This window comes from Microcebus murinus, chromosome 1, assembly GCF_040939455.1.
Source record: "Microcebus murinus isolate Inina chromosome 1, M.murinus_Inina_mat1.0, whole genome shotgun sequence".
Classification (NCBI taxonomy): Eukaryota; Metazoa; Chordata; class Mammalia; order Primates; family Cheirogaleidae; genus Microcebus; species Microcebus murinus.
The window spans coordinates 79,782,560-79,809,572 of record NC_134104.1 but is presented as its reverse complement, the minus strand read 5'-3'; the positions used below and the strand labels follow the sequence as shown (position 1 = coordinate 79,809,572).

General features: G+C 41.0%; 1 protein-coding gene across 3 annotated transcripts in view; it reads right to left on the bottom strand.

Annotated features, from left to right (window-relative positions):
- MCF2L2 (MCF.2 cell line derived transforming sequence-like 2) overlaps positions 1 to 27,013 on the bottom strand; it is a 209,069-nt gene that overhangs the window by 31,122 nt on the left and 150,934 nt on the right. For all 3 annotated transcript variants that reach the window (XR_012919427.1, XM_076003609.1, XM_076003608.1), the window contains exons 16-21: positions 12,939 to 13,005; positions 11,395 to 11,510; positions 10,307 to 10,376; positions 5,651 to 5,743; positions 4,490 to 4,582; positions 905 to 976 (exon numbers count right to left, since the gene is read on the bottom strand). Coding sequence is in view for 2 of the 3 variants with exons in the window: in XM_076003609.1 (XP_075859724.1) it covers positions 905 to 976; positions 4,490 to 4,582; positions 5,651 to 5,743; positions 10,307 to 10,376; positions 11,395 to 11,510; positions 12,939 to 13,005 (511 nt within the window). In the remaining variant the exon portion in view is untranslated. The remainder of the gene's footprint in view (positions 1 to 904; positions 977 to 4,489; positions 4,583 to 5,650; positions 5,744 to 10,306; positions 10,377 to 11,394; positions 11,511 to 12,938; positions 13,006 to 27,013) is intronic.

Here is a 27,013-nt window from a genome sequence, read left to right as displayed (position 1 = left end):
ATTATTAAACTCCTCTAACTAGAGCTAGCCACCCTTGCTTCAGGCTTTGAAATCATTACCTGTGCCCTGAGCTGCTTCACCCTGAGCAGAGGCAGCATGCAAGTGACTGCTCCTCGACACATGTCTCAAGTTTTTCTTGTTAAAACCAAAACATTTTATAGGAAATTGAAACCAAGCCCCATCACTAAACCACAAATTTCTTCCTAACTTGGCATGGCCACTGCGTCTTCCAAGAGAACCTTGGAGTCTCTCCTAGAATTTTTTTTTTCTCTCTCTCTCTCTCAGAGGATAACAAGGCATAATGTATAAAAGTTAGATATTCTAAGAGGTACAAAGAAGAAAATATAAATCATACATAATCCTACCATTCAGGAAAACCATAGCAGATATTTGATCATATTTGTTTACTTCCAGTCTTTTTTATATATATATATATATTATTGTTTTTTCTCTATATATATTATATTGGCCAATTAATTTCTTTCTATTTATAGTAGAGACGGGGTCTCGCTCTTGCTGGTTTCGAACTCCTGACTTCGAGCAATCCGCCCGCCTCAGCCTCCCAGAGTGCTAGGATTACAGGCGTGAGCCACCGCGCCCAGCCCACTTCCAGTCTTTTATGTGTGCAATTTACATATTCAGTTAATTTTGAATTCCCATTAAAATTTTTTATGCGGAAGGAAGAAAATATATTACCACTTCTCACAGGGCTGCAAATCCCTGCTTCAAAATTGCCTTTAATATTTTGTTTTTTCCTGACTATGAATTATAAGACACAATTTTAGAAAACTTAGACAAAAAAAGATCACAAACAAGGAAAATAAAATTGCTATAAATCCTTCCACCCACAGGCAAACACCATTAACAGTTAGTCATATAAAATGTAATATTTAATGTACGGTACCTTAGCCAAGCCTCCTTCTAGGTCACCTGGGTCTATCTTCAAATCTTCAGGAGACTCAAAATCCAGCAGACCCTGCATTAACCCAAAAGCCTTATAGAAAATCAAAAAGTAGATAGCCAACAAAATCTACTTGCAAACAACTTGCAGCTAATGCCAAGCTGACTGAGAATGTATATAAATTTGTAAGAGGAAAAGAGTGAATGATACATACGGCACAGCGTTCTTTCCACAAACAAAGAATCATATTGTATATGTGATTTTGTGGCCTGCTTTTCCTCATTCAACAGTATATCAGGAACATTTTCCCATGACAATGTATTTTTCTAAAATATGGTAGAGTGTTATATAAGTGCAGCTTATAGTTAAACCATAATTGAACTATAGTTATGAATTATGTAATGTCTCCTACTATAAAACATTTAGGTTCAACATTTTTTTTTACTATAGTAATAATAATAATAATTACTTTTGTGGATTTTTCCTGAGGATAAATTCCTAGAAGAGGATTTGTAAAAGTAAAGAATTTTGAGGCATATTTCCAATTTCTTCAGAGAGGAACTGTGTTCCTGGCAGCCTATCTCACTGGCCCCTAGCCTACATGGCGTATTACCATTTAATCAAACATCTTTGCTAATTGAATTGACAGAGAAATCCTACTTCACTGTTGTTTTATTTTTTATTATTATTATTTTTTTCCATTTTCAGTTGGCCAATTAACTTTTTTTTATTATTATTATTTTTAGTAGAGACGGGGGTCTCACTCTTGCTCAGGCTGGTCTTGAACTCCTGAGCTCAAACGATCCACCCGCCTCGGCCTCCCAGAGAGCTAGGATTACAGGTGTGAGCCACCGCGCCCGGCCTTCACTGTTGTTTTAATTTGAATTTCTCAGATAACTAGAGATGTAGAACTTTAAAAAATTAGCTATCAGTATTTATTTTTTGTAAACTGCCTATGCTCTTTGTTCATCTTTTTTTCTATTAATTTCTATGAGTTCATTATTTTTTTTTTTTTTTTTTTTTTTTTTTTGTTGAGACAGTCTCGCTTTGTTGTCCAGGCTAGAGTGAGTGCCGTGGCGTCAGCCTAGCTCACAGCAACCTCAAACTCCTGGGCTGGAGTGATCCTTCTGCCTCAGCCTCCCAAGTAGCTGGGACTACAGGCATGCGCCACCATGCCCGGCTAATTTTTTATATATATCAGTTGGCCAATTAATTTCTTTCTATTTATAGTAGAGACGGGGTCTCACTCTTGCTCAGGCTGGTTTTGAACTCCTGACCTTGAGCAATCCGCCCGCCTCGGCCTCCCAAGAGCTAGGATTACAGGCGTGAGCCACAGCGCCCGGCCTATGAGTTCATTATTAATTAAGCATATTAACCATGTGTCACATATTTTGCTAACATTTCCCCCAGTGTTTCCTGTGTCTTTGTTTTCAGTGGTGTAATCTAGCATTCCTTGCCCTTTCTCTTATACTTAGAAAGGATTTCCCACACCAGGATTCCACTCATTTCCAAACCACGAGGCAATGGGTCCAACATGCACGCTCCTTCCAGCCGGTTGATGCGTAGGAGACTGAGCTCCCCCTCTCAGGAAGAGAACACTGCACGGTCCTTCCTTTCTACAGGGGCATACCAATGGCTTGAGCTGGTTTTCAAGCACTAGCAAACTTGGCTATGAAATATCATCCATGGAATATTTCATAGTGATTCTCTTTTTTGTTTCTTCAGTGAAAGGCAGTTCACAAAATTCATCTAAGCGCTTTTAACCTGTATTATCTCATTTCATGCTCCCAACAATAGTACTTACACCTGGATACCTGGATAAGTACTATTATCCATACCTGGATAAGTACTATTATTATCTTAATTCTACAGGTGAGGAGTCTGAGGCTGGGAAAAGTTAAGTAACTTGCGTGAGTTCCAGAAGCGAGATCCAGATGCAGGTGTCTAACTCCAGAGTCTGTTTCTAATGCTATGCCTCTATGGCCTTCTGCATATGGCATAGAACCTAGCTCCTTGTAAAGGTCAGCTCTGTGGGAAAACTCGAGCCCAGGCCGATGGAGGGAAGACCACCACGTCTGTCCTGCTCCCTCCTCCCGGGGTCCAGAGATGGGACCTCTAAAGTGAGCATACTGTAAAGACAGGTCGCACAGAGGAACCTAAGTGAATCCTGTATCAAAATATGCTCACAGATGTTGCTCGCAGAGAGAAGCAGATCATTAGTCTCATTCCCATGCTGATGGGACAGACAGTCTTAATGTCTAAGGTGACAGCAACACATCACACAAAGCTCCCTGGGGTCCACGCTGTGCCCAGCTCACTGCATGGATTATTCGCCTGCTTGGTAATAGTCTGATGGAAGAGATTCCACTACCTCATTTTACACAGGAAAACACTAAGGCCCAAGAAGTCAAGGGCCCATAACTGGTAAATAGTAGAGCTGGTACAGTGAGGCTGAAACTGAAACTTCTGATGGAAAGCTGAAAGAACTTTTTGTTTTTTTCCCCAGAGTCAGGGTCTGGCTATGATACTCAGGCTGGCCTTGAACTCCTGGACTGAAGGGATTCTTCCACCTCAGCCTCCCCAGTAGCTGGGATTACAGGTGCACACTAGGGCACCTTGCCTGAAAGAGTAACCTTTTCTGAGGGCAGAATATTGGGCAATGTGCTTAACCTCTCTGAGCCTCGGTTTCTCCATAGTCCAGAGCTTTGCTGGCATGTCTGATCATGGGGATTAAATAAGGAGTAAACAGTAGGTGTTTCTTTTTTATTTATTTGTAATTAGGAGACAGTGGCCCCTGATCAAGAGCTACCTAAATGTCTTATATAGGTTAATTCAAAAGACAACTTCTAGGGGCGGGCCAGACCCTTCCCTCAAGCTCAGGCCTGGGAAACCAGCCTGGATAACCCTTGAGTCCTGCTTGGGGTCTGGGAAGTGCTTGCCTGCAGACGTGCTAGTGGCGATGCCTCACTCACTGCTAAGGAGGGGTAAAGATCAGAGAGAGAGGGAGAACCACTTAGGAGCTCAGATACAACAAAATTCATTGTGTTAAGCTGCTCTCAGGATAAGATCCTAAATCTAAGAGTGGGGGTCAGTGTTGCAAAAGGAGGGAAGACTACAGTTTTGCCACCTTCTTTCCATTGTTTTAATGCACATAAAACAGTAACTTTGGGGAAAATCACACGTCTTCTCTGAAGCTCCTTGCCTCATCTGTAAAATGGGGCAGAGGATATTTCACATGTCTGAGACAGAGGCTCTGGCTGCCTTCCCCACCCTCTCAGCTGCCAGCAGTGTGGCTGTGCCCCCTTCCTCCCATTGTTCCCAAAGAGCTTTCCTTCCCTAAACCAGGCTGCCCTGGGCTGGATGTTGGACTAGCCAATCTCCCAGGTCCCTTCTAACTCAATGACTCAGTGGTTTTACTTCTCATTGAAGACGGCTGACTTAGACTTGGAAGAAAAGAAAAGTCCAACAGATGGACATATCTTTTGCCTTAGAAGACCAAGTTGCAACTCTCTATGTGTAAGGAAAAGAGCACCATCCTGCAGGCATCCGTTTTCCCAGCACGGAAAAGCACCATCTCATTGACTTTACCTTGAGCAGCATCTGGTATTTTATAAGTCTCCGGCTTGGTCCTCTAAGATACTTAAAAAGAGGGAGATTGTGATCCAGTTGGCGCTGGCATACCTTTAAAAGCCAAATAGAAACAACATAAAACAAAACAAACAACACAAACACACACAGAACAAAAGTGGCAGAATTCAGATACCAGAAACAAAATGGCTTTTCATGGACAAAAGAGGTGGCTGTGTGAAGCAGTTCCAGAATGTTCTTGAGGTGTTCGGTCCCCCAGAAGCAGTGTGTGAAATGAGAGAAAGAGGAAAGGGGATGGGAAGTTGGACCCTAGTTGGGAAGGGATGGACCCTTCCCAACTAGGGAAGCAGGACCATCTATTCCTTTTAGAAAGCAAGTCCATCAGAAGGCAGTTGGGCATTTAAGACCTTCTGAAAAGGAGGCAGCCTGTTTTCAAGGTGGAGGGGAGCAGGGTCAAGGTCATTTTGAGCCTGGAGGGTACAGATGACTTATAGATATCCTTCCAGAGAGCCCCAAAGTATGACCTTTTTTTTTTTTTTTTTTTTTTTACTTAGTTTCTTTTTCTTTTTTTTTTGAGACAGAGTCTCACTGTCTTGCCTAGACTAGATTGAGTGCCGTGGCGTCAGCCTAGCTCACAGCAACCTCAAACTCCTGGGCTCAAGCGATCCTCCTGCCTCAGCCTCCCGAGTAGCTGGGACTACAGGCACGAGCCACCATGCCCGGCTGATTTTTATATTATATATATTAGTTGGCCAATTAATTTCTTTCTATTTTTATGGTAGAGACGGGGTCTCGCTCAGGCTGGTTTTGAACTCCTGACCTTGAGCAATCCGCCCGCCTCGGCCTCCCAGAGTGCTAGGATTACAGGCGTGAGCCACCAAGCCCGGCCCTTAGTTTCATTTTTAAAATCCATCCTTGAAGAGGATGATGGTTTTCTCACCAGACTACAGCTGTTCCTCATGGGCCCGTACCATAGAGACCAAGGGCAGCATCCAAATTTCTAATGTGTAATTTCAAAGTATGGGAGACTTTTAACAAACAAAAGTCCCAATGCCAAATTCCCTCTGCCTAGTTGGTAGTTTTGATTTCTATAAAAATGTAATGCACATAAACATTTTTAGAGACAACAAATTGTGGGAGATTTTATAATCTCAACATTACCCCAAAGTAGGCGCAGTCTTGACACTCTTGCCAGATTGCCCTAGCTCGGGGCAGATTCTTATGGTATTTAAAATATATTTGAAGATCTTCTTTCTAGGTGGAAAGACATTAGAACAAATTAATCAGGTAGCATTTTTCAGTAAGTGGACAGGATATTTATTCATTCAACAAGCCTGAGTATTCCAATGTGGTGTAGGGAATTGGGGAGGCATGAAAAACAGCGTTCTGTTGGGGTGGTGTGTGATGGGGAGGTAAACAGAGGGCTATAAAACAACCCTAAGTATAAAGCACAGATATGAACAGAGCTTTGACAGCATCTGCAAGGGCTGCTGGTAAATGCATAGATAAACTCATGAACACTGTCTCCCCAGAATAGTTCTGTAGTAGGTGATAAAACTGGCAGGAAAAAATGCTGGGGGATGACAGCCCCTCCCTTCTCTTTCCCCACCCTCTCCTTATCACAGCCATGGCCATACCAATCCTACTAAGAAATAACTGATAGATGGAAGGGAAATGTGGCACTCTGGACAACAAACCCACATCTAAGCCATTTGAGCAACACTCAAGTGGCATGCTCTGCCTCTGACATTACCTTTAACCTACTGCACAAGACTCTGAGATAGGAAGAGTTATGTAACTCTTTAAGAGCTAGAGATAAAGAAGGATTCAAAGTGCTGTTCGTTCTACATTCTCATTGTGTTGGAGACCTTAAGAAGTGGGGCACACATCTGCTAATGTCCCCGATATAAAGGACACCCAGGCCTCTGGAGTCAGCTTGCCAGCTTCACTCACTTCATCGGAGGAGCCTGGGCCACAGCAGCTGCGCCGACAGCAGAGCCCACGTGCTCTGGTGGAGAAGCCCGAGTGGCCACCTCCTTGCAGATTTCTGTGCCCTTATCTTCCTGCCCAGGACAATTCTTCATTTCTTTTATGTTAATATAGGCTATTTTTTCCCTTGTAACTTCAAAGATGTCTATTCTACTTTCAAATATTCTGCTGTAGTGAATGACTTCCATTTCTGTAGCTCTTCTCCTCTCCTGATAGATTATAAGTGGTCATTTCAGCATAAGAACTACAGCAACTCTGTCCTTTGCTATTTCCTCCAGGAAAAAAATAATTACACACACACACACACACACACACACACACACACACACACACATGAAGAAAGAAGGCCCTTGAGAAATGTTGTTCAGACTAGTTAAGGAACTAGAATAATAATCCAGAGCTTAACAATAATATAGTATTGACCTAAATTGCTCTTCTAAAGGCTAACAGTCCAAAATTCCTTGGAAAAAGGTATGTACACTAACCAGCAACATACAGAAATGGTCAATTCCCCTCATCATCCTTATAGAATAAATCAGGAGGTTATAAAACTGCTGCCAAAAATTCATATTCACCCAAGAAGACATGATGGTTATGGATTAAGATTGTGTGCTATAGTGGTGGGTGGTCTAGGTGTAGTTCTTGGCTTTGTCAATTACAAACTATATGGCCTAAGGTAAGTTACTTAGCCTTTCTAGACTTCAGTTTCCTCATATGTTAAGTGAGCTCCTAATAGTAGTCAACTCCTATGATTTTTGTGAGATTAAATAAGATAATGTGAGGCCGGGCGTGGTGGCTCACGCCTGTAATCCTAGCACTCTGGGAGGCCGAGGCGGGCGGATTGCTCGAGGTCAGGAGTTCGAAACCAGTGTGAGCGAGACCCCGTCTCTACCAAAAATAGAAATAAATTAATTGACCAACTAAAAAAAATATATATATACAAAAAATTAGCCGGGCATGGTGGCGCATGCCTGTAGTCCCAGCTACTCGGGAGGCTGAGGCAGTAGGATCGCTGAGCCCCGGAGATTGAGGTTGCTGTGAGCCAGGCTGACGCCATGGCACTCACTCTAGCCTGGGCAACAAAGTGAGACTCTGTCTCAAAAAAAAAAAAAAAAAAAAAAAAAATAAGATAATGTATAGAAACCTCTCAACAAATGCCTGATACATACAGAGTACTCAAAAAATGGTCGCTATTGTCAAAGCTCTTTTTACTTTGTAGAACCTTTTTGTATGCATTATTTTATTTGTTTCCCATGACAACTTCACATATTGGTTCCATTAAGCCTGTTGTATGGAGGAGGAAAGTGCGATTCCAAGGGTTTGAGTTATTTACTTGAGGTCAGGCAAAGAACAAGTGGCTCAAATAGGTGAGAAGTCACGCTTCCCGAGTCCCATCCCAGTGCTCTTTCCATTTTACCATGTGAGATCTCAGCGTAATTGGAACCCAAAGTAAACTACAGACAAATATTCTACATACAGCGTGATCTCTGGGGAAGAACTTTCCTGGAAGATATAGCCTATAGAGTCTGATTAAAATACTTGGCCAGGCTGAGTGCAGTGGCTCATGCCTGTAATCCCAGAGCTTTGGGAGCCCAGGGAGGGAGGACAGCTTGAGCCCAGGAGTTTGAGGCTGCAGTGAGCTATGGGTCACTGCACTCCAGCCTGGGCAACAGAGCAAGATCCTGTAAAAAAAAAATTTGGCCTGAAGAATATTTCAAAATTCATTTCCAAGATTAGTGGAATTCTGCAAAGATTATTGAGAATAACCTGTGGCCTTGGGGCTGCATGTGGCCTTCTGGATCCTTGAGTATAGCCTTTTGACTGAATCCAGATTTTACAGAACAAACCCTTTTAATAAAGGGATTTGTTCTGTAAAGTTTGGATTTGCTCGAGGAGCCACATGTGCCTTGAGGCTGCAGGTTCCCCACCCCATTGTGGTTTTTAATTAATTACTCTATTTGTCTCAGAGAATCGTTTTATGTTTGGTAAAAATTCACTACTTATACTTTATCTCTAACCTCATAAATCATACAGGATTAGATAATGTTTATATAATCTGGATTAATGATTTCCAAGATTCCTCCCAATGTGGTGGCGGGCGGCTATAAGATCTTTGTAAAACATTAGGAGAAGAATATTTTCAAGAAAAGATGTTTAGTCAGAAATTCTCTGACCATCTCCTCATATTTGAAAATTTTTTATTTGATAATATCCATTTTTCCCCACAGGAAGTTGGCCCTTTTCTCATTCAACAGTTTAAATAAGCGCTACAATAGTGACACATGCAACCATAAAATATTTCTAAACTCTGAAACTAGATTTCACATTAGTGGCTTGATGAGAACAAAAATGTAAAACAGTACAAAACACGAACAACGTTACAATAGTTCAAAAAGGAAACAAATCAGATTGAGTGCAAAATAGTTTTTAATGTACCTTGAATCTCCAGCACTTGATGAAAAGCCTAGGAGAGGGGTCCTGCAAAGCCACACAGGGCCACCGAAGGGCTCTGAGCATTGAAGACTCTTTCTCTATTATGTCAAATACCTTGAGACCTGGGGGTTTTGTTTGTTTGCTTTCACTTATAACTATTGCTCTTAGGCTTAGCCATAATGTGGGCTATTTAAAAATGTTTGAGTTATTTGATTTGTTGTCTTGGCTCAGAAAAAGAAAAATACCAAAGAGAATGAGAAGGGCTAGTTGAGATAAAAGAGAAGACATAGGAAGGATTTAGAAAGCAGAGGTCACTGGGATCATCTGCATGGCCATCCTAGAAAGCACTTGAGGAATGATGTTGGGTAGAATGTGTCTCTGTGCCGGCTCCCACTGGCTTATTTATTTCCACTGGCCCAAAACAGGGGTAGAGAAACAGGGCCAGGGGGAAGAAGTCTGGGTGGTGGGGGAGGGGAGGCGGTTAGAGGTATGGTGTTGTAAGAAAGAAGTTCATAAATTGGGTGCTAAGCCTAAGAGAGGCCACAGATTTGAAATTTTCCAATCATCCTCTATGCTGTAAAAGATAAAATAGAAGACAATATATTTTCTGAGATTTTCAGTTTAACATCAATACTTCTCTGAGAGCTTGAATACAACTTTAATGTGGGACTTTAAACCCATTTACTGAGTCTTGTCCTAAAACGGCTCAGTCCTTCAGAAGAAGATCATGTGCTTTGGGGACCCTGGGTGGCCGGCCTTCCGTGTCTTTCGGGACGCCAGGCTTGCGGTTGCTCCTACAAATCAGTGTAAGCTCAAACGGGACTCATTCTCACCCTGTATGAAGTGAGGTCAAGTTGGGAGGCCAACTCCTGTTTTCCATTCAAAAGGCAGATATTATAAGATCTACTGTCTTAGAAAATTTCAAATATACAGTACAGTATTATTAACTATAGTCACCATGCTGTGCATTGTATCTCCAGAACTTATTTATCTTACAACTGCAAGTTTGTACCCTGTGATCAGCATCACCTCTTTTCTCCTAGCCCCTAGCCCCTGGCAACCACCCTTCTACTCTCTGCTTCTATGAGTTCAAGTTTTTTAGTTTACACACTACACACACACACACATACACACACACACACACACAGAGTAATGAATGTGCTAATTAATTTGATTGTGGTAATCATTTCAAAATGTATGTCAAACCATCATGTAGTACACTTTGAGTATATACAATTTTTATTTGTTAATTATACTTCAATAAAGCTGAGGGAGGAAAGCAGATATAAGTTGTTAGATCACTGGTTTTTCCATTTGCCCTTGCCACTTACACAGAAGATTAAGGGCTGACTTTAATCACATGGTTATTTTGAGTTATTGGGAGCATAGACTCACTCTCTTGAGAAAGCAATGTGCCAGAAGTTCAGGGTTTTCAGCACACTTTTCCAAGTCTTTTAGAAAAGTCCTGGGGAAATAAAAGTACACAGGTAATAATTTTTTGATTTTTACAGGTATAGGGTTAAAAACTTTTTAAAAAGTAAGATTGCATAAGGTTTTAAGAGGTGCTCAGAACAATGTTGTTCACTAGGCTTTATTGTTCTTATCTTCTACACACTAATTTGAAAGAAAAAGATGTATTCTTAGGTATTACTGATTACCCTGAAGCCACTGGTGGCTGTTCTGGTAATTCTAAACACTACCCACAGCCACACAGAATACACTGATGCTCCCCGCCACACGATAATATAGATCATGAACTGCCACTGCTGCTGCTGTGACTAATATCACTGAGAGCTTACTATAAGCCAGGCTAAGTGCCTCACAACTAATATCTCATGTAATCCTCAACCAAACCCTCCATTTCAGTTTTCTGTCTGGACAAGGGATGGGGTTAGGGAACAACTGTGGTTCATTTCACCAAACACTCTTTACCCCTTCATGAATTGGGTGTGATAAAGTGAGTCAACAAGTTACCATCTCCACATGTGTAAAATGAAAGGGGTTGGAAGATGATTTCCAAAGTCCCTTCCCTTACAGTTTTCTAGAACTCAACAGCCAAGCAGCCCTGAGTTAAAAGTATGACTTGTTTGGCCAGTTAGCATTTTCTAACACCCTAGTTTCCAGCATCATCCTATGATAATGCTATGTGGACATGTGTCTTGGTCATTGTTGCATTCCCAATGCTGAGCACAGTGCCTGGCACAGAATAGGTACTCAATAGATGCTGACCCATGAATAAACAAACAAGCAAAGGAACAGTCAACATGCATACCTGACACCAAGTGCATGTCTCTGACATCTTTTTCCCTCTTCCTCAGAGAACCTGTGGAGCTTCTCCCATCCTTCTTACCCTATCCCACCCTAACCCAATCTATTTGCTTAAGCCTGTAAACATTTAAGGACCTTCATTTCCAAATTCCATCTGCCTGATTTCCACCCCTCTCTTATTTCCCATTTTTCTGACAATGTGAATTACTAAATACCTGTTGTGAAATTCATAAATTTCTCTAATATTCCCAAAGAGAAAGTCTTTGTTATTCTGAAGAACATCCGGAATTAGATGCTTCAGCCAAATATAATCCATTGGAGTGATATATCCCTGCAGAAGTAGAAACAAGGTAGGTTTTACAGATAAGAACATATAAGAGATCATCTGAATTAGCTATTCCAGAAACCAAAACGTTAGTAAAATAATTGGGGAATACAGCACACATGTTTCCTGAAAGCTATTCTGTCAAATACTTTCTTTTGATATCATTTTCCTCATATTTCCATCTTTAGGAGATGGCTTAATGGAAATGATAATAAAATGTAATTTTATTGGAAGAACAAATATATTTTTAAATGTTTATAAGTTATACAAGTCCAATGTGAAAGAAAGGAAAAAATCTTACCCATGATTTTATGACCTGATGCAATGACTATTATGTTTTATTATATTTCTTTCATGACTTTTAAAAAACTCATTGTACATGGTTATAACCATAATACATAATATAATTTTGATTACTTTTTCATGTATGACTTAGATTCAGCTTATAAGTTCTACATATATTATTTTTTTTTTTTTTTTTTTTTTTTTTTTTTTTTTTTTTTTTGAGACAGAGTCTCACTTTGTTGCCCAGGCTAGAGTGAGTGCTGTGGCGTCAGCCTAGCTCACAGCAACCTCAAACTCCTGGGCTCGAGTGATCCTTCTGCCTCAGCCTCCCGGGTAGCTGGGACTACAGGCATGCGCCACTATGCCCGGCTAATTTTTTTTTTATATATATATATCAGTTGGCCAATTAATTTCTTTCTGTTTATAGTAGAGACGGGGTCTCGCTCTTGCTCAGGCTGGTTTTGAACTCCTGACCTCGAGCAATCCGCCCGCCTCGGCCTCCCAAGAGCTAGGATTACAGGCGTGAGCCACAGCGCCCGGCCTACATATATTATTTTAAATTTAATCTTATATCAGGAGCATTTTTCAATGTTGCTACATATCATCTAAAAGCAATTATCTTTTAATAGCTGAATGATGTTTACTTAGCATATATATCATACTTTATTAAATGATCCCTTTTTTATTAGACATATGGGTTACTTCTGATATTTTATTTTAAAATAGTATAAATAATTTTGTACACATATTTTTTTCCTGAAAATTATTCCTTTAGGAAAAGAAGGAAAATATATATATTTACTCTTAAGAAAAAAGGCTCCTTTAAAAATTGAGAAATAATCTTCCTTTATTAAAGTATTAAAGACTCTTACATTATAATATTCTTTGTTGGCAAGCATATGGTGAACCTAGTTGGGCACTGCTGGAATCAGTATGAATTGGCATGATTCTTTGGAAGTCATTTGGCCACACAGATCAAGAACCATAAGAGTGTTCTTATTCCTACTAGAGAAACACTTGTGATGTTATAAGATCTGAAACTTTGGTGGGAATTCTAGAGAAATACGGCAACTATTTTGAGTCTCTTTGTGTCACAAAACTTCTCCAGTTTGAATCTATGCTTGAGACCCACTCCCCACATCTACTTACATCAATTATGCTTTTAATTTCTTTTATATAAATCTCTTCAGTCTCAAGCAAGTCATGTATAATGCGCCTGAATCGCAGCAGCAGGTGAGAGGTTGAAAGAGAGAGAGAGAGACAGAGGGAAGGAAGAGCACACTTTTAGAATTCTTTTAAAATAATGCTCATCAATACAGTAGTGGCTGAGCTACTTAGGTTCTGGTCAGTTCATTCTGTTCTATTGAACACACACGGCCAGCATCTCACGAAAGCACACTGTGGTCACACTGGTAGAAGAAACAAACAAGTTTAGAGGACCCATAATCCATTAGCATAACCTGCCCTCTGGGTGGGCCATAGAGTGTCAGGGCCAAGAAGGCAGACATTGGGGTCAAAAACACCAGGTTTGGATCCATGGTCAAGGAAGGTCTGCCTGACCCCTACCTGCATTATGCATGTGGTTTCCTATATTTTCTCTCCAGTTTTCTGCTGTTGCATTGCTCACATCAAGATCTTTGACCCACAGGGATGTATTTTGCTGTACCTAGGGTTAGATGTGTGCTAGATTCTTCCTCTGGCATTAGATGTCTCACTGCGATTTCCTAAGCCAAGAAATATGAAGTTTGCACACTTCCCTCAACAATGGCAGGTGGAGGGTGTGGTGGGCAGAATTTCTAAGATGGTCCCCAAGATTCCTGGCCCCTGGTATATATGCACCTCTTCCACGTTGGTCAATCAAACACCAATTCAGGTTCTGCTATAAAGGGATTGTGCTGTTCAGTTGACATTAAGATAGGTAATCCAATTGGGCCTGTCCTAATCACATGAACTGAGATCTGGATCCAGAGGTCACAGAGATTCAAAGCCCAAGAAGGATTTAACACAAGGAGATTCCCTTTTGCTGACTTTTGAGATGGAGGCGCCATGTGGCAAGGAATGTGGGCAGCCTCTGGGAATGCTGTTGGTTTTCTACTGCTGTATAAACACTATAGATTTAATAGATTAGCTCACAGTGTCCCTGGGACAGGAGCCCCAGCACAGCAGGACTAGGTTTTCTGCTCAAAGTCTCATAAAGCTAAAATCAAGATGTTTGGCTGGCCACGTTCTCATGTGGAGCTCTGGACCCTCTTCTAAGTTCATGTGGTTTAGAGGGAGTCAGTTCCTTAGCAGGACTGAGTTCCCTGCTTCCTCACTGCCTGTCAGCAAGAGTGAGGCCAGTCCCCATATCTATCCCAGACAGATCGTTTTCTTTCTCTCATTAGCCAATATGGCCACATTTATGCTTTCTTTCAGAGCTCCAAATACGTAAGTGTTTATACAAGTGTTCATGTGTAGAATACATACATATATGGTTTCTTGTGAACTGTTGGTGGATTATCTATTAAATGATAGCCTCTCTCAGAAAAGCATTTCTTTTTTTTTTTTTTTTTCACAAAAATGGATATGGCAAGTGACAAAAAAAATCCAACAGAAAAAAAAGGGGTCGGGGAAGGATACAAAATAGGAAATTCATGAAAATATACAAGTGACTATTATGAAAAAAATGCTCAATACACACATTCAAGAAAGGCATATTGAAAAGGAGTAACACTTTTTATCTACTAGAATGGCAAAATTTCAAACTTCAAAGAAAGACTGATCGATGAGGATGAGGAAACACCCTCCAACAATATTGGTAGAAGTGTCAATTTGTGCAAGCTCTTTGGAAGGTAATTTGGAAATATCTCATCAAAATTTAAAACACATGCTCCTTGACTCAGTAGTTTCTAAGAAGGTTCATTGTTTGCAATTGGAACAATAGATCAACATCTGTAACAATAATCAGGTACAAGCTGGAAATTACTTAAGTGCTCATCAAAAAATCATGGCACAGACATATAATGAAATGTCATTTAAATGTCATTTAAATGTCTTGTTAAAAAGAATGAGGCTGATTGAAACATGCTGATATGACAGAGCCCAGGTCTTTTAAGTGAAAAAAAAAAAAAACAAGATGTAGAACAGTAGGCAAACTATGACTATTTGTATACAAACGAGTGTGTATGTATAAATCTACGTAAAATTGTACATGCTTAAAAAATTTATGCAAACAAACTTTTAAGACATTGTTAACAGTGATTGTTTTTGGAGAGTGATAGTGAAGGCTAAAATATGAGGAAGTAGAATTTCTACATTTTACTGCACACCTTCTACAATGTTGTATTTTTTTAAAAATGAAACATTTACTGCTTTTATAATTTAAAAAAATGGTTTACATGACATTTTAAAATGTTACTGAAGGTAATAACATGTAAACTCCATTTGAGAGATATAAATAAATCATACAATTTGCATATTTTATAGCTCAACAATGACTTCAAATGACCATTTTTATATAAATGCTTATTATAAGACAAGACTGATAAAGACTGATAAAGGAGATGCATTGACAGAGGATACAATTTCTAGGAGTGTGAAGACTACCAAAAAGTTACTTTAAGATCATATTTAGCTAAGAGTCACTGAGAAAGAGGTTCCTGTGCTTTTTATAAATCATCCTACAATGACAACAGTTGCTATGTCAGAAGGAAATACAAGCCTCCACACCAATATGTTTCCATGAGCCTTGATATCAAGCAGGACCACAGCAGCAGTTTGGCATTCACAGAAAACCCAAGTTCAATCGGCCTCTTATGCCTCATGAAGCATTGGTCTTAAGCAACTTGGCAAATCGGCTTAAGAATGTATTGACGATTAAATGAAGTCAGAGGGCAGAAATAACTAGAATGTGGGCAGAAATAAATTTTATTATTCAATAATTATGTAGGAACTTAAGATACTCTTTGGAGCTTTCAGGAATCCGACACAGGAAAATATTCACAACTCAGAAGGGAAAAAAAAGCCCTTATCAGGTTCATATCCCAGCTTGTAGTTTGGAAAATACCCTAAAGATCTCATCCAACTGCTTGATTTTACCTGCTGGAGTGTAACACATGAAACTCCAATGATAGGAATTCCTTTGAACACTGGCTGCCCACATCTCAGTTCAGATTAACATGTAAATTAAAAATAGCTCTTACACCTAAGCCATTGTTCTTTCTTTCTTCTCCTGTATTCCCTTCAAATAGCTTTTTAAAATAGGAGAGAATTTATGACTCTTATGCCTGCCTTAGTATTCCAAAGCATGTTCATAAAAGAAAGACTCTTAAGGATTTATCATCTAAAATCATCAAGCATTTATAACACAGATGAACACCCAGAAAACAATGGGAGTACTCAGGTAATTTAAAAAATTTTAAGCACCTACAGCAATTTATGTCTTAATGGATATCTACCAAGAGATGGAGGACTGTAATTAGGACACCAAATGGAGTTTATGACGCTTGAGCAGCCTGCGCTAATGTACTGTGCACTAGTGTACATTGTAGCCTTTGTTTTACATTTCGAAATAGACCCCACCCCCTTAAGTCTTAAGGGGAAAATGGAGACATAATGTGATTGATTGATTGATTGATTCTTTTTGAGACAAGAGTCCCACTCTACTCCTCAGGCCAGAGTGCAGTGGCACGATCCTAGCTCACTGAAGCTTCAAACTCCTGGGCACAAGTGATTCTCCTGCCTTAGCCTCCCAAAGTGCTCAGATTCCAGGCGTGAGCCAGTGCACCCTGCCCCATTTAAAGGAATGTTTCTTCTCTGAAGTCATAATTCACTCTAGCATGAAAACAGAGCTTTGGCTATCTGGTTCCATTCTGTATAACACCTTATATTGTTTCAGATGATGCCATAACCAAAGGGCAAGAATGGAAAGAATGTCTTTTAAAAAATGAATGTAACCCTGTTTGGTAAGCAAGATCATTAAAGCAGATACACGTTAGGATTTCCTGATAAGTGCCTGTGCTCCTTAATCTGCCCCCTCCTTTAAACTGTTGCCACTACCTCCACTGCCCCCCTTTCTTAACTCTCCAACATAGAAAGAGTGTTCTTTGAGGAACCAGCCCATCAGAAGTCTGTGCTCTTATTGTCAACAAAATTTGCCACCAAGAGTTTTCATTTACTTCTGCTATCCTATCACATTGCACATTTCAGAAAGTATTATAGATTTTCGCTTTTTAAAAACCCAAACTCAGTCTCTTGTCTCATGCTGTTGACTCTCCCACATCTTGTCTTCCTCCCAGACCTTCAGTCATGCTTGGGCCCACGCTGCCAAGGGCCGACATGGTCTTCACTCGGATGCCTCCCAGACACCCCAATCACGTCAAGTTGAATTAGAGTTCGTTAGATGGAAATAGCATGTGTGTCAGTGGAACTACCATTTTTTTAGGGTCCCTAAAACACAGTTGCTTCAAATCATCCCCTATATTCAGTCTGTCACCAAGGCCCCTCATTTCATCCCTCAGCGCCTTGCGGGGTGACTGCTGACTCTCTACTTCCGGGGCTGCCAACACAGAGCAAGCCCTCAATTCCTCTCACCTTGAAGACTTTGGTGCATTCCTAGGATGCACCCTTGCCTCTGGGATCCTCTGGGATCTCTCTTTCACCAATCTATTTTGCAGGCCAGCAGGCTATGCCCTTTCCAAAGCTCCATTTCCATCACGTCATCCTTCTGCTTCTTCAAGAACATGCCCACAAAATGCCAAAGCTCCCTCCTGGGGTTTGAGACTTTCCATTTATGTGAAAAGAATCTTTTAAAGGAGCTTTCTGTAAAGGTAAATTTACACATTCAGAATCTGTAATCTTCACAAGCACCCTGGATGACTCTAAGGCAGATGGTCTCCTATTCAACTAAGCGGCACTGATCTGACCACTCCTTTCAGTTACACTCCCCCACCCTTTAGTGGGGACAGTGGCATCACTCTTTTCCACTTCCTTTCAAATTCTAATCATCCTTAAGGACTCCAACAGTGTCAGATGAAATCAGTACCACAATCTTGTCCTTGTCCTTGCCCACACCAAAACCACGACATTTATTTACGAGACACCTATTGACTCCCTACTATGAACCAGGCTCCAAGACAGGCACTTGGGATAGAGAAATGTACCATAATCCTGACCTTAGTAATTTCCTAGTCTAATGGAAAAGATAAGAAAATCAATGGCTCCAATGAGTGTGCTAAGCTAACAGGGTAGTCAGGAAAGTTGGGTGTAGAAAAGCAGCACCCAATTAAGCTGGGGGGCGGGGGGAGGGAGAGACTGCTAATTCTAAACTAGGTGAAGTTTAAGCACAGTTCTTTTAAAAAAATAAAAATAAAAAAATTTTTTATAAAACTTTTTTTTTTAAAGTAAAGGGAATAAGGAGGAGGATGTGTATCCCAGGGTGAGAGGAATAGCGTGGAGGAAGGAGCAGAGACGAAGGGGATAAGCTGTACTGTGTGCTGATAACTGTACGGTGGGCCTAGCCCAACCTTTTAGTAGGTTCATCACAAGTTAGAAGCAGATATAACCAATCCAGTTTATCTCTTCATTTTACAGATGGAAAAAACCCCCCAAAATCCATAGGCCCAGAGCCGTGGAGTAACTTGCCCAAGGCCTGCGACTTTGGCAAAGCAAGTATCCTTCCTGCAGCATTGCCTTTTCGCTCTTGGCCTATGTTTGGGGTGCATCTGAAGAACTGTTTGCTGATTATTAAATAAAACACAAATTAAAATGAACTAGTATGGTGTTATAAAAACTCTGGGTTTCAGGAAACCCGGGTTTCAATTCTATTTCTACTTCTAGCATACAGGTAAGTCTCCTCCTTTCTCAGGGTCTCAGTTTCTTTGTGTGTCCAGGGGCTGCGTTAGATCATCTTGGCTTCCCCTCCTGACACTTATAGATCATTCTATAAACGTTATCATTTCTAATAAAATGTATGCTGTCATCTTTGGTCTAATGGATTTTGTTTTTCATTTCTCAGAAGAAATGAAACAAAGGTCACAAGACTATATTCACTTGCAACCCCGATTAACTAGATAGTTAATGAGTAACTGGAGTGCTGAGTAGGGACAGCGAGGAGAAGGAGCGTGGACGTGGGCTGGGGGTCCTGGAGAAGTGAGTCTGACCTGCCCTCTGTGAGAGGTGTGGGGCTCGGCCAGGAAGAAGGAAACGCCAGCAGAGGCTGGCGTCACGGCCACACATGGGGACTTGCAGGACCCAGGCTGCCCGAGCAGGATCTGGATGGGGGCGTGGGAGGCACAGTGCGGATGCCACTGAGAAGACGGTTGTCACCTCAGGCTACGAGTGTGGCCCCGGGCAGCAGGCCAGGAAAGGTGTAGGAGATGGATTGGGCCATGGCAGATGGGCAGATAACTGCCCAGGAACCCGTTTCACTAAACACAGAATAAGGTCCTGAGGGCTCAGACTTTTGGGAAACATGTCTTAGTTTTACCTCCTTGTTCTGTTTTGATTAGGTGTTCCCAGTTACACAATAAGTTCCCAGAATTATAAATTGTAACAACGTGAAGCACGATAGACTCATACAACGATCATGTTGAAACCAATGTTTTGTTTAAGCATTAGTGAAAGATCTGATGAATATGAACGCTTCCCTGGTTTCTAGGAAACTGAGAGTTTTACTTAGTTGCTGATCTGGCTTCTGTTTCTTCCTCTCTCCTTTTTTATCAGTTTCTGTACTTTGTCTGATATTAATTGGTTTTGGTTTCGCTACCCTGATTTGTTTAGAGCAAACTACCTCAATTCTTTTTGGAGAATATGGGACATAAATTATTAATAAAGTTTATCTGCATGGATGCTTTTTAATATCATATAATAAATAGTAACAAAATAATTTCATGCATATAGCACTTTTTAAAAGAGGGATTGATTATAAACACAATCCCATTAATCCTAATTCAAGTTAACAATCCTTACATTTGTATAACATTTTGGGGATTATAAAGTTTTAAAAAATTGTGGTAAAATATACATAATGTAAAATTTACTATGTAAGCCATTTTTAAAGTGTACAGTTCAGTGGTATTAAGCACATTCACAATGCTGTGCGACCAACACCACTACTCATTTCTAGACTTTTTCATCATCCCAAATTGAAACTCTGTACCCATTAAACATGATATCCATTCTTCACCTCCTCCCAACCCCTGGTAACCTCTATTCTACTTTTTGGCTCTATTAATTTTCCTATTCCACTCCTAAAAATGGACTCATATGATATTTTTTCTTTAGTGTCTAGTTGATTTCATATAGCATGTTTTCAAGGTTCATCCATATTGTAGCATGTATCAGAATTTGGGTCCTTTCTAAGTCTATATGTTTTCCGTTGTATGTATATACCATTTATTTATCTATTCATTTGTTAATGCATACTTGGATTGTTTCTACCTTTTCACTATTGTGAATAATGCTGCTATGAAAATTGATGTGAAAGTATCTGTTTGAGAGGCCGAGGCGGGCGGATTGCTCAAGGTCAGGAGTTCAAAACCAGCCTGAGCGAGACCCCGTCTCTACCATAAAAATAGAAAGAAATTAATTGGCCAACTAATATATATAATATAAAAAATCAGCCGGGCATGGTGGCTTGTGCCTGTAGTCCCAGCTACTCGGGAGGCTGAGGCAGGAGGATCACTTGAGCCCAGGAGTTTGAGGTTGCTGTGAGCTAAGCTGATGCCACGGCACTCACTCTAGCCTAGGCAAGAAAGCGAGACTCTGTCTCAAAAAAAAAAAAAAAATAAATAAAAAAAAAAAAGAAAAAAAAAAAAAAGAAAGTATCTGTTTGAGTCCTGCTTTCAATTTTGGATATATAACTAGAAGTGGAATTGCTGGATCACAGGGTAAGTCTATTTTTAGAATTCCAAGGAACTGCCATACTGTTTTCCACGGCAGTTGCACCATTTTATATTGCCACCAACAGTACACAAGGGTTCCATTTCTCTACATTCTCATCAACACCTATTACTATTCTTTTTTAAAAAAACATAATAGCTAACCTAATTGGTGTGAAATAAGGTTGATGTTTTAAAAAATGTATATATTATATTACTTGATCCATTAAATCTCTACAAAGAGCTTCTTCAAGGCAGATATCCTGTTTTATTTATCCTTGGTCCCAGTGCCTTGCAAATGGGTAAATTCTCAAAATATGTTAATTGAATGGATGATTGATAGATTTATGGAATAGACACCAATTCTGTGAGCAAAAATAGGTACTAACTGTTATTCTCCTTTCACTGAGGAAGAATTTGGGACTCAGAACATTAAGTAAGTAGGCTGAGGTCAAACTGCTGGCTAGGCACTGCCAGCAAAAGGTCAGTCAAGTCCAGCCCTTTAGCCCTAAACCTAGTGACAGGGGAGTGAATGTACCAAGCACGAATGTCAACCCACTGAAACAGTACCCACTTTCCTGATTCTGCAGCACAGTTTCATTAAAGACAGGGCCTGTACATAAGATCACAGGTAAGCAAATTAGAAAAAAAGGGCTAGCTAAGACCACCATCCATTAAAGCATAGGACTGAAGGAATTTGGCTCAAATCTCCAAGCTGTGGTGCATAGATGCATCTGCAACCAAATATAACAAGGCACTGTGTGAGAGAATTCTGGTACACCAAGGAGATTCCTGGAATACTGCTGATAGGAAAGCCATTATTACTTCAATTCCCAAGAAAGGGTAGTACTGGTAATAGCTCAAACAGGAGCATCCAAGTAACTCAATAATCTTCAATAAAGAAAAGAAACTGTGAGACAGTCACAGTTGGCCCTCCACAGCCCCAGCTTCCACATCCATGGATCCAACCAATCACACACTGAAAATACTAAAAAATAAAAATAACAGTGCAACAATAAAAAATCATGCAAATGTTAAAAGCAACACTATTTACGGAGCATTTACATTGTATTAGGTATTGTAAGTTATCTAGAGATGATTCTAAGTATAAGGAAGGGTATGTGTAGGTTATATGCAAATACTGCACCATTTTACATAGGGACTTGAGCTTCCACGGATTTTGGTATCTACAGTGGATCCTGGAACCAATCCTTCATGGATACCAAGGGATGACTGTACTAAGCTTCTACCTCATGAAAACTAAAGGAAATCCCCCCAAATATAAAACATGTTTATGAAATAGTCAAAGAGCCAAAAGTGTTGAGAAGAGACATGCTGCTTTCTCTGCCCTTTTTGTAGACTTGTTTGTATCTTTATTGACTAGCAGATATTCTATTATTCTAATAGATCCCTTTTCCTTCAAGAGGGTTTACTTATTTATTTAATATGATACAAATAACTATATCAGAAATAATGCTCTCTCTTGCTAGGATTCCTTAGACCTAAATCTATAGGGTCAATCAGGTATTAATATTGGACTTTACAACTTTAGACCATCAGAGCAACCAAGACCAATTCATGAAATGTATATGGTTTTAGATCACATGACTCTGTCAAGGACTTTAGAATTGGTTTTTTTAGAAGCACCATAAAAGAAAAAATTCAGTATAGCAAACTATTTCTAAGTTTTAACTAATGGTCTACTTGTGTTAAATAATATTCAACATAAATCCCAGGCAGACTTTTAACTGTCTTTTGGAATTGGGTTGAGTGGGATTTGAAGCATGTATGCTCCATAAAGCACGCAATGAGCACATGATAATTATTTTTTTTCTTTTCATTAATTTTATTTTACATACAAGTACACATGCTTAATTTGAAATAGTTATAGGAAGAAACAATAGAATATAATAATGTATCATCCATGTTAGCTCTTCAAGTTATAGAAGTTGTCCATATCCAAAAACTAACAGCTTGATGCCAAAGTTTGTAAGAATTTCTTTCTTTTTTTTTTTTTTTGTTTTCTTTTGTCCTTGGCTGTGATGTTTTTTTTTTTTTCCTTTTTTTTTTTATTTCGGCATATTATGGGGGTACAGATTTTAAGGTTTCAATAAATGCCCATTTCCCCCCCTCGATAATTATTAACTATTAAGAAAAGGAAGATAGAAAATTACATTTTAGTTGTCCCTTAAATATCAGCACAACCAAACTTAAGTGCAAAATTCCCAACACAAATGATTGCCTGTGGGCCAGGCATGGAGCCCCCATAGTACAGTCACTAACTGTTTCCTGAACCTCTCCAGGGGCTGTAACTTTCCTCCTTTCTTCTGCACCACCCCGTCGTAGGACCCAAATCATTTTGCTCAATTTAGATAGTTGTGCAAAGCTGTCAATTGTCTTTTAAAATATAAGTGTTAGGGAGACAGCATTCAAGATGGGCCCTACAAAAACGTCACTCCTTCGCTCAATTGGGATGTGCCCCCCTGAGTAGGGGAGAAAGAGCTGAGGAAGAGGCAGCCTGGGAACCTGCGCGGTGCCCTGTGTGCCCCTGGGAGTGAGGAGTGTGTGTCTGACCTGCCAGTGGGGAAGGGACAGGAAACGCTGCGAGCCCCACTGCCAGGTACCAGGTCGTTGTCACAGGGGCTGTCTGAGCATGCGCAGCATGGAGGGAAAGCTGAGCGCCGGCCACGCACAGCACAACTCTCCTGGAGCGAGGAGGGTCCCAGCGAGCAGCGCGTGTCCCTCCAACACTGCCCCTGCCCCCGAGGCCCCCACTGAGTGTTAGATGGCACATAAGGACGTCCTTACAGTGTTGACAGGAAGGAGATGATCAAGCACAGGAGGCCCTTGCCCCAGGCAGAGGAGAAGGGAATGGAACAAACTGGGTTCTTAGAAAGGCCTGCGGGGCGGCGCCCCTGTGCTGCCAGTTCCCCTCACCTCCCAGTTCTGGGTGTCCCTGGTGTGGCTTCACCAGGCTGCTGAAGTCCTGGAATTGAGGGAGGTGCTGAATGGTGCCAGACCACAGGCAGGGGCAGGAGCTGCAGGAGACAGCCAGAGCCCCCAGTGTGGCTTTTGGGCCTTGGTGGCAACCAAGAAGCACACGTGGCCTTGTACTATGGATGGGGCCTCTCAGAAAGAAAGTTTGAACAGTTGATGGTGTGGAAGCCTGTGCAGAAATTCAGTTCAGCCAGCAGTTAACAGGCATTCGCTGGGTGCAGGCGTGGGAGGGCGGGTCTCTGAGGGAATGGGAGAAGAGCAGGGCGTGGGCTTTAGTTAGTCCACTTCAGACATGTTAAGCTGAAGCTTGATGTGACAACGAAGTGAAGACGTTTAAGTTTGGAGCTCAGAATCGGGCTGGAAAAATAAACCAGGATTAAAGACAATGGGTGAGATCCCCAAGGAGCACATGTGGAGAGAAAAGGAGACCAGTAAGGACACATGGGGGAGGGGCTGGCAGCAGTGAAGGGGGAGGGTGGATGGAGGGGAAGGAGGGAGGGGGTGTTATTTTAAAGGTGGTGCTGTGTCAGCAGAAATGAAATTCTCCCCCAAATTCCCAGAGATGTGAAATGGCTCAGACCCCTTTAGGTGATGGTGCTGGGACCCAGCATGAGCCCACCCTGGCTGTCTCTCCTGGTGGGCATGAGGCAGCCGACCACCCATGTGCCCATTAGGATGGCCCGGGCTCTGTGCTCACACTGCCCAGGACGGGGTCTGCAAGGGGCCTGCGAGGAAACCTCCTCATCTGACAGAATCCAGAAGGAGCAAATGAAGCAAAACAGCCAAGCCTGACACTGTGCTGATGACATGCCCCAGTGGCCTTAGGCGCTAAGCCAGTCAGTTATCAAAGCTGCTTCTCCTTTCATGATTTCAGTAACACTGGCTCTTCCTTGGGTCCCTGTTGCTCCTGCTGTCTTCCAGGAACTCTTGCACTCAGGGTTTAGTCTTCCTCCCCACAACTGATACTGCTGTTCTACTGCCCAGCTCTCTGATCCTCCCTCCTAAGTCTGCTACTCCCTTTGCCCTTTCTCTGCCTTATCTGACCCTTCTAAATCTAACGTGTAGATTCCAACTCCTCTCATTTTTCAAGTTTCAAGCTTACCATCTTACAGTTTTCTTTTCCCAATACTTTCCATAGTTCTCCAGTGCTCTGCAAAGCACATTCCTGATGGTGGAGTTCAAAGTCATTTATACATCTGATCACAGGGCTCTCTGCTTACAGGCAGCTACCATGGACAAGGAGAGCATGACGACATGGTCCTCTTTCTTTTTACTGGCCAAGTCAGTGTCATCACTATTACCTCAGTTTATATCCAACTCGTCTCAAAATCTTCATGCACTCCCTTCCAATGAAAGTAACTAAGTACTAAACCATCAAATCTACCATTCTTTCCCCTCTCTCTGGAGTGGGACAGGGAGCCAGCCTGCTCTAGGAAATCTTCCCAGATGGGCAAAGGGTCCTTCCTTCTCTGTCTTCCTCCCTGTGTGATGTGGGCTTGTGTGGGCCCCTGGGTGGGCATTCTGGGCCACCTTGACCTTCCTCATCTCTCATCCACACTCTCTCCTCTCCTACCACCAAAAGCCCCACATCCTCTCACCAATCTTGGGACATACTATCTGATGTGTCTATCTGATACTGTTTGATGTGTCTATGATGGGAATATGTGAGTTTTATTTGTGTATATCAACATTTTGGCCAGTTTGCATTTCTTGTGGGTATAGTTTTATGTGCTTGTGCATGGACAACACACATAGGCCTAGTTCTAAATGATCTGAAAGGAATATAATTGCAACAGAATATGTGTATATAAATACAGCATACACATGTGATGGCTAGGGAGAACATATATGGGATTTCAGTCAGGATCTTATTAGAGAAGGTGTGTGATTAGCACTGTCATTGTCAGTGACTCCCTTATAAATCACCTTATACAACTATTTCTGTCTGTAGTCTGATGTACACGTAGTGCCATAATCTCTGAGGTGATAATTGCAGGTGCTGAGTAACACCCTCTGTACGTAATACATGAAAAGAACTATATGATTGCATAGATGCTAAAGGGCTTAAAGAAAGCAAATACAGGCCCAGTGGTGGCTCACACCTGCAATCCTAGGACTTCGGGAGCTCCAGGTGGGATTATTGTTTCAGATCATGAGTTCAGACTAGCCTGAGCAACATAGTGAAACCCCCATCTCTAAAAAATAAAAAAATTAGCTGGGTGCCCTGCACCTGCAGTCCCAGCTATTCAGGAGGCTGATGCAGGAGGATGGTTTGAGGCCAGGAGTTTGAAGTTACAGTGAGCTATGATGACACCACTGCATTCTACCATGTTTCCCCGAAAATAAGACAGGGTCTTATATCTATTTTTCCTCAAGAAGACACCCTAGGGCTTATTTTCAGGGGATGTGTTATTTTTTTTAAGTACAGTACAACAATCTACATTTATTCAAATATAGTTAAGTCTCTTCTTCTGGAACATCATCATAACTCTCCAAATCCCGAATTCTATCCTGAATTTCTTGCGACTCTATTTCCTTTAGAACTATTGGCCTCAATCTCTCACCTCGAGCAATAGAGCTGTCATGGGACAGATGAGAAAGGCTGTTCATCTTCTTTACCTGGGCGAGGAAATGCATGGGTTGTACAAATACGCTGGGTAGCCACGCCCATCACTAGGTTTTATTTTCTGGGAAGGGCTTACATTGATTGTGCAAATGCTTAGAAATCAATTTGCACAATAAGCCCTGCTAGGGCTTATTTTATGGGTAGGTCTTATTTTTGAGGAAACACAGTAGCTCTGGCAACAGTGCAACACTCTGTCTCAAAAAAAAAAAAAAAAAGCAATCACAAAATTTCCTGAAAACACAGTTTGAGTTTGAATTAACAAGCACAATGTTGTTTTTACAGTTTCAAACTCTGATTAGACGATCTGTGTTTAACTCATTACCTGTCTCATTCCTTTTACAATAAACCCAAAGCTTTTATTTTGCTGGAGTATTTGGGTTAATCTTTTGTTTTTCTGTCATGTTCTGAAATACATACAATAACAAAATCACTCAAAATATCACCGCTGTTAGATGGTAATATTTTGTGCTTTAAGGAGAGATGCACAACAACATTTGGGGACCCAAGAAATCAAACAAATAAAGGATTTATTTATAATCTCTTTCCTTCAACAGAAGTTTACATCCTCTTGTTATTGTCTGGTTACCTGCATTAGGGATTTTGCGGGAGGAAAACAGCTCAAAGAGGACGTTCATGTGGATTCTGGTTCACATTCGGTTATCCGAGAAAAATGATCCCAATTGACTGAAGAGGTGCAGTGAAACACTTCCTGGAGTTCTCATTGGGGACTAGGACGTACTCGA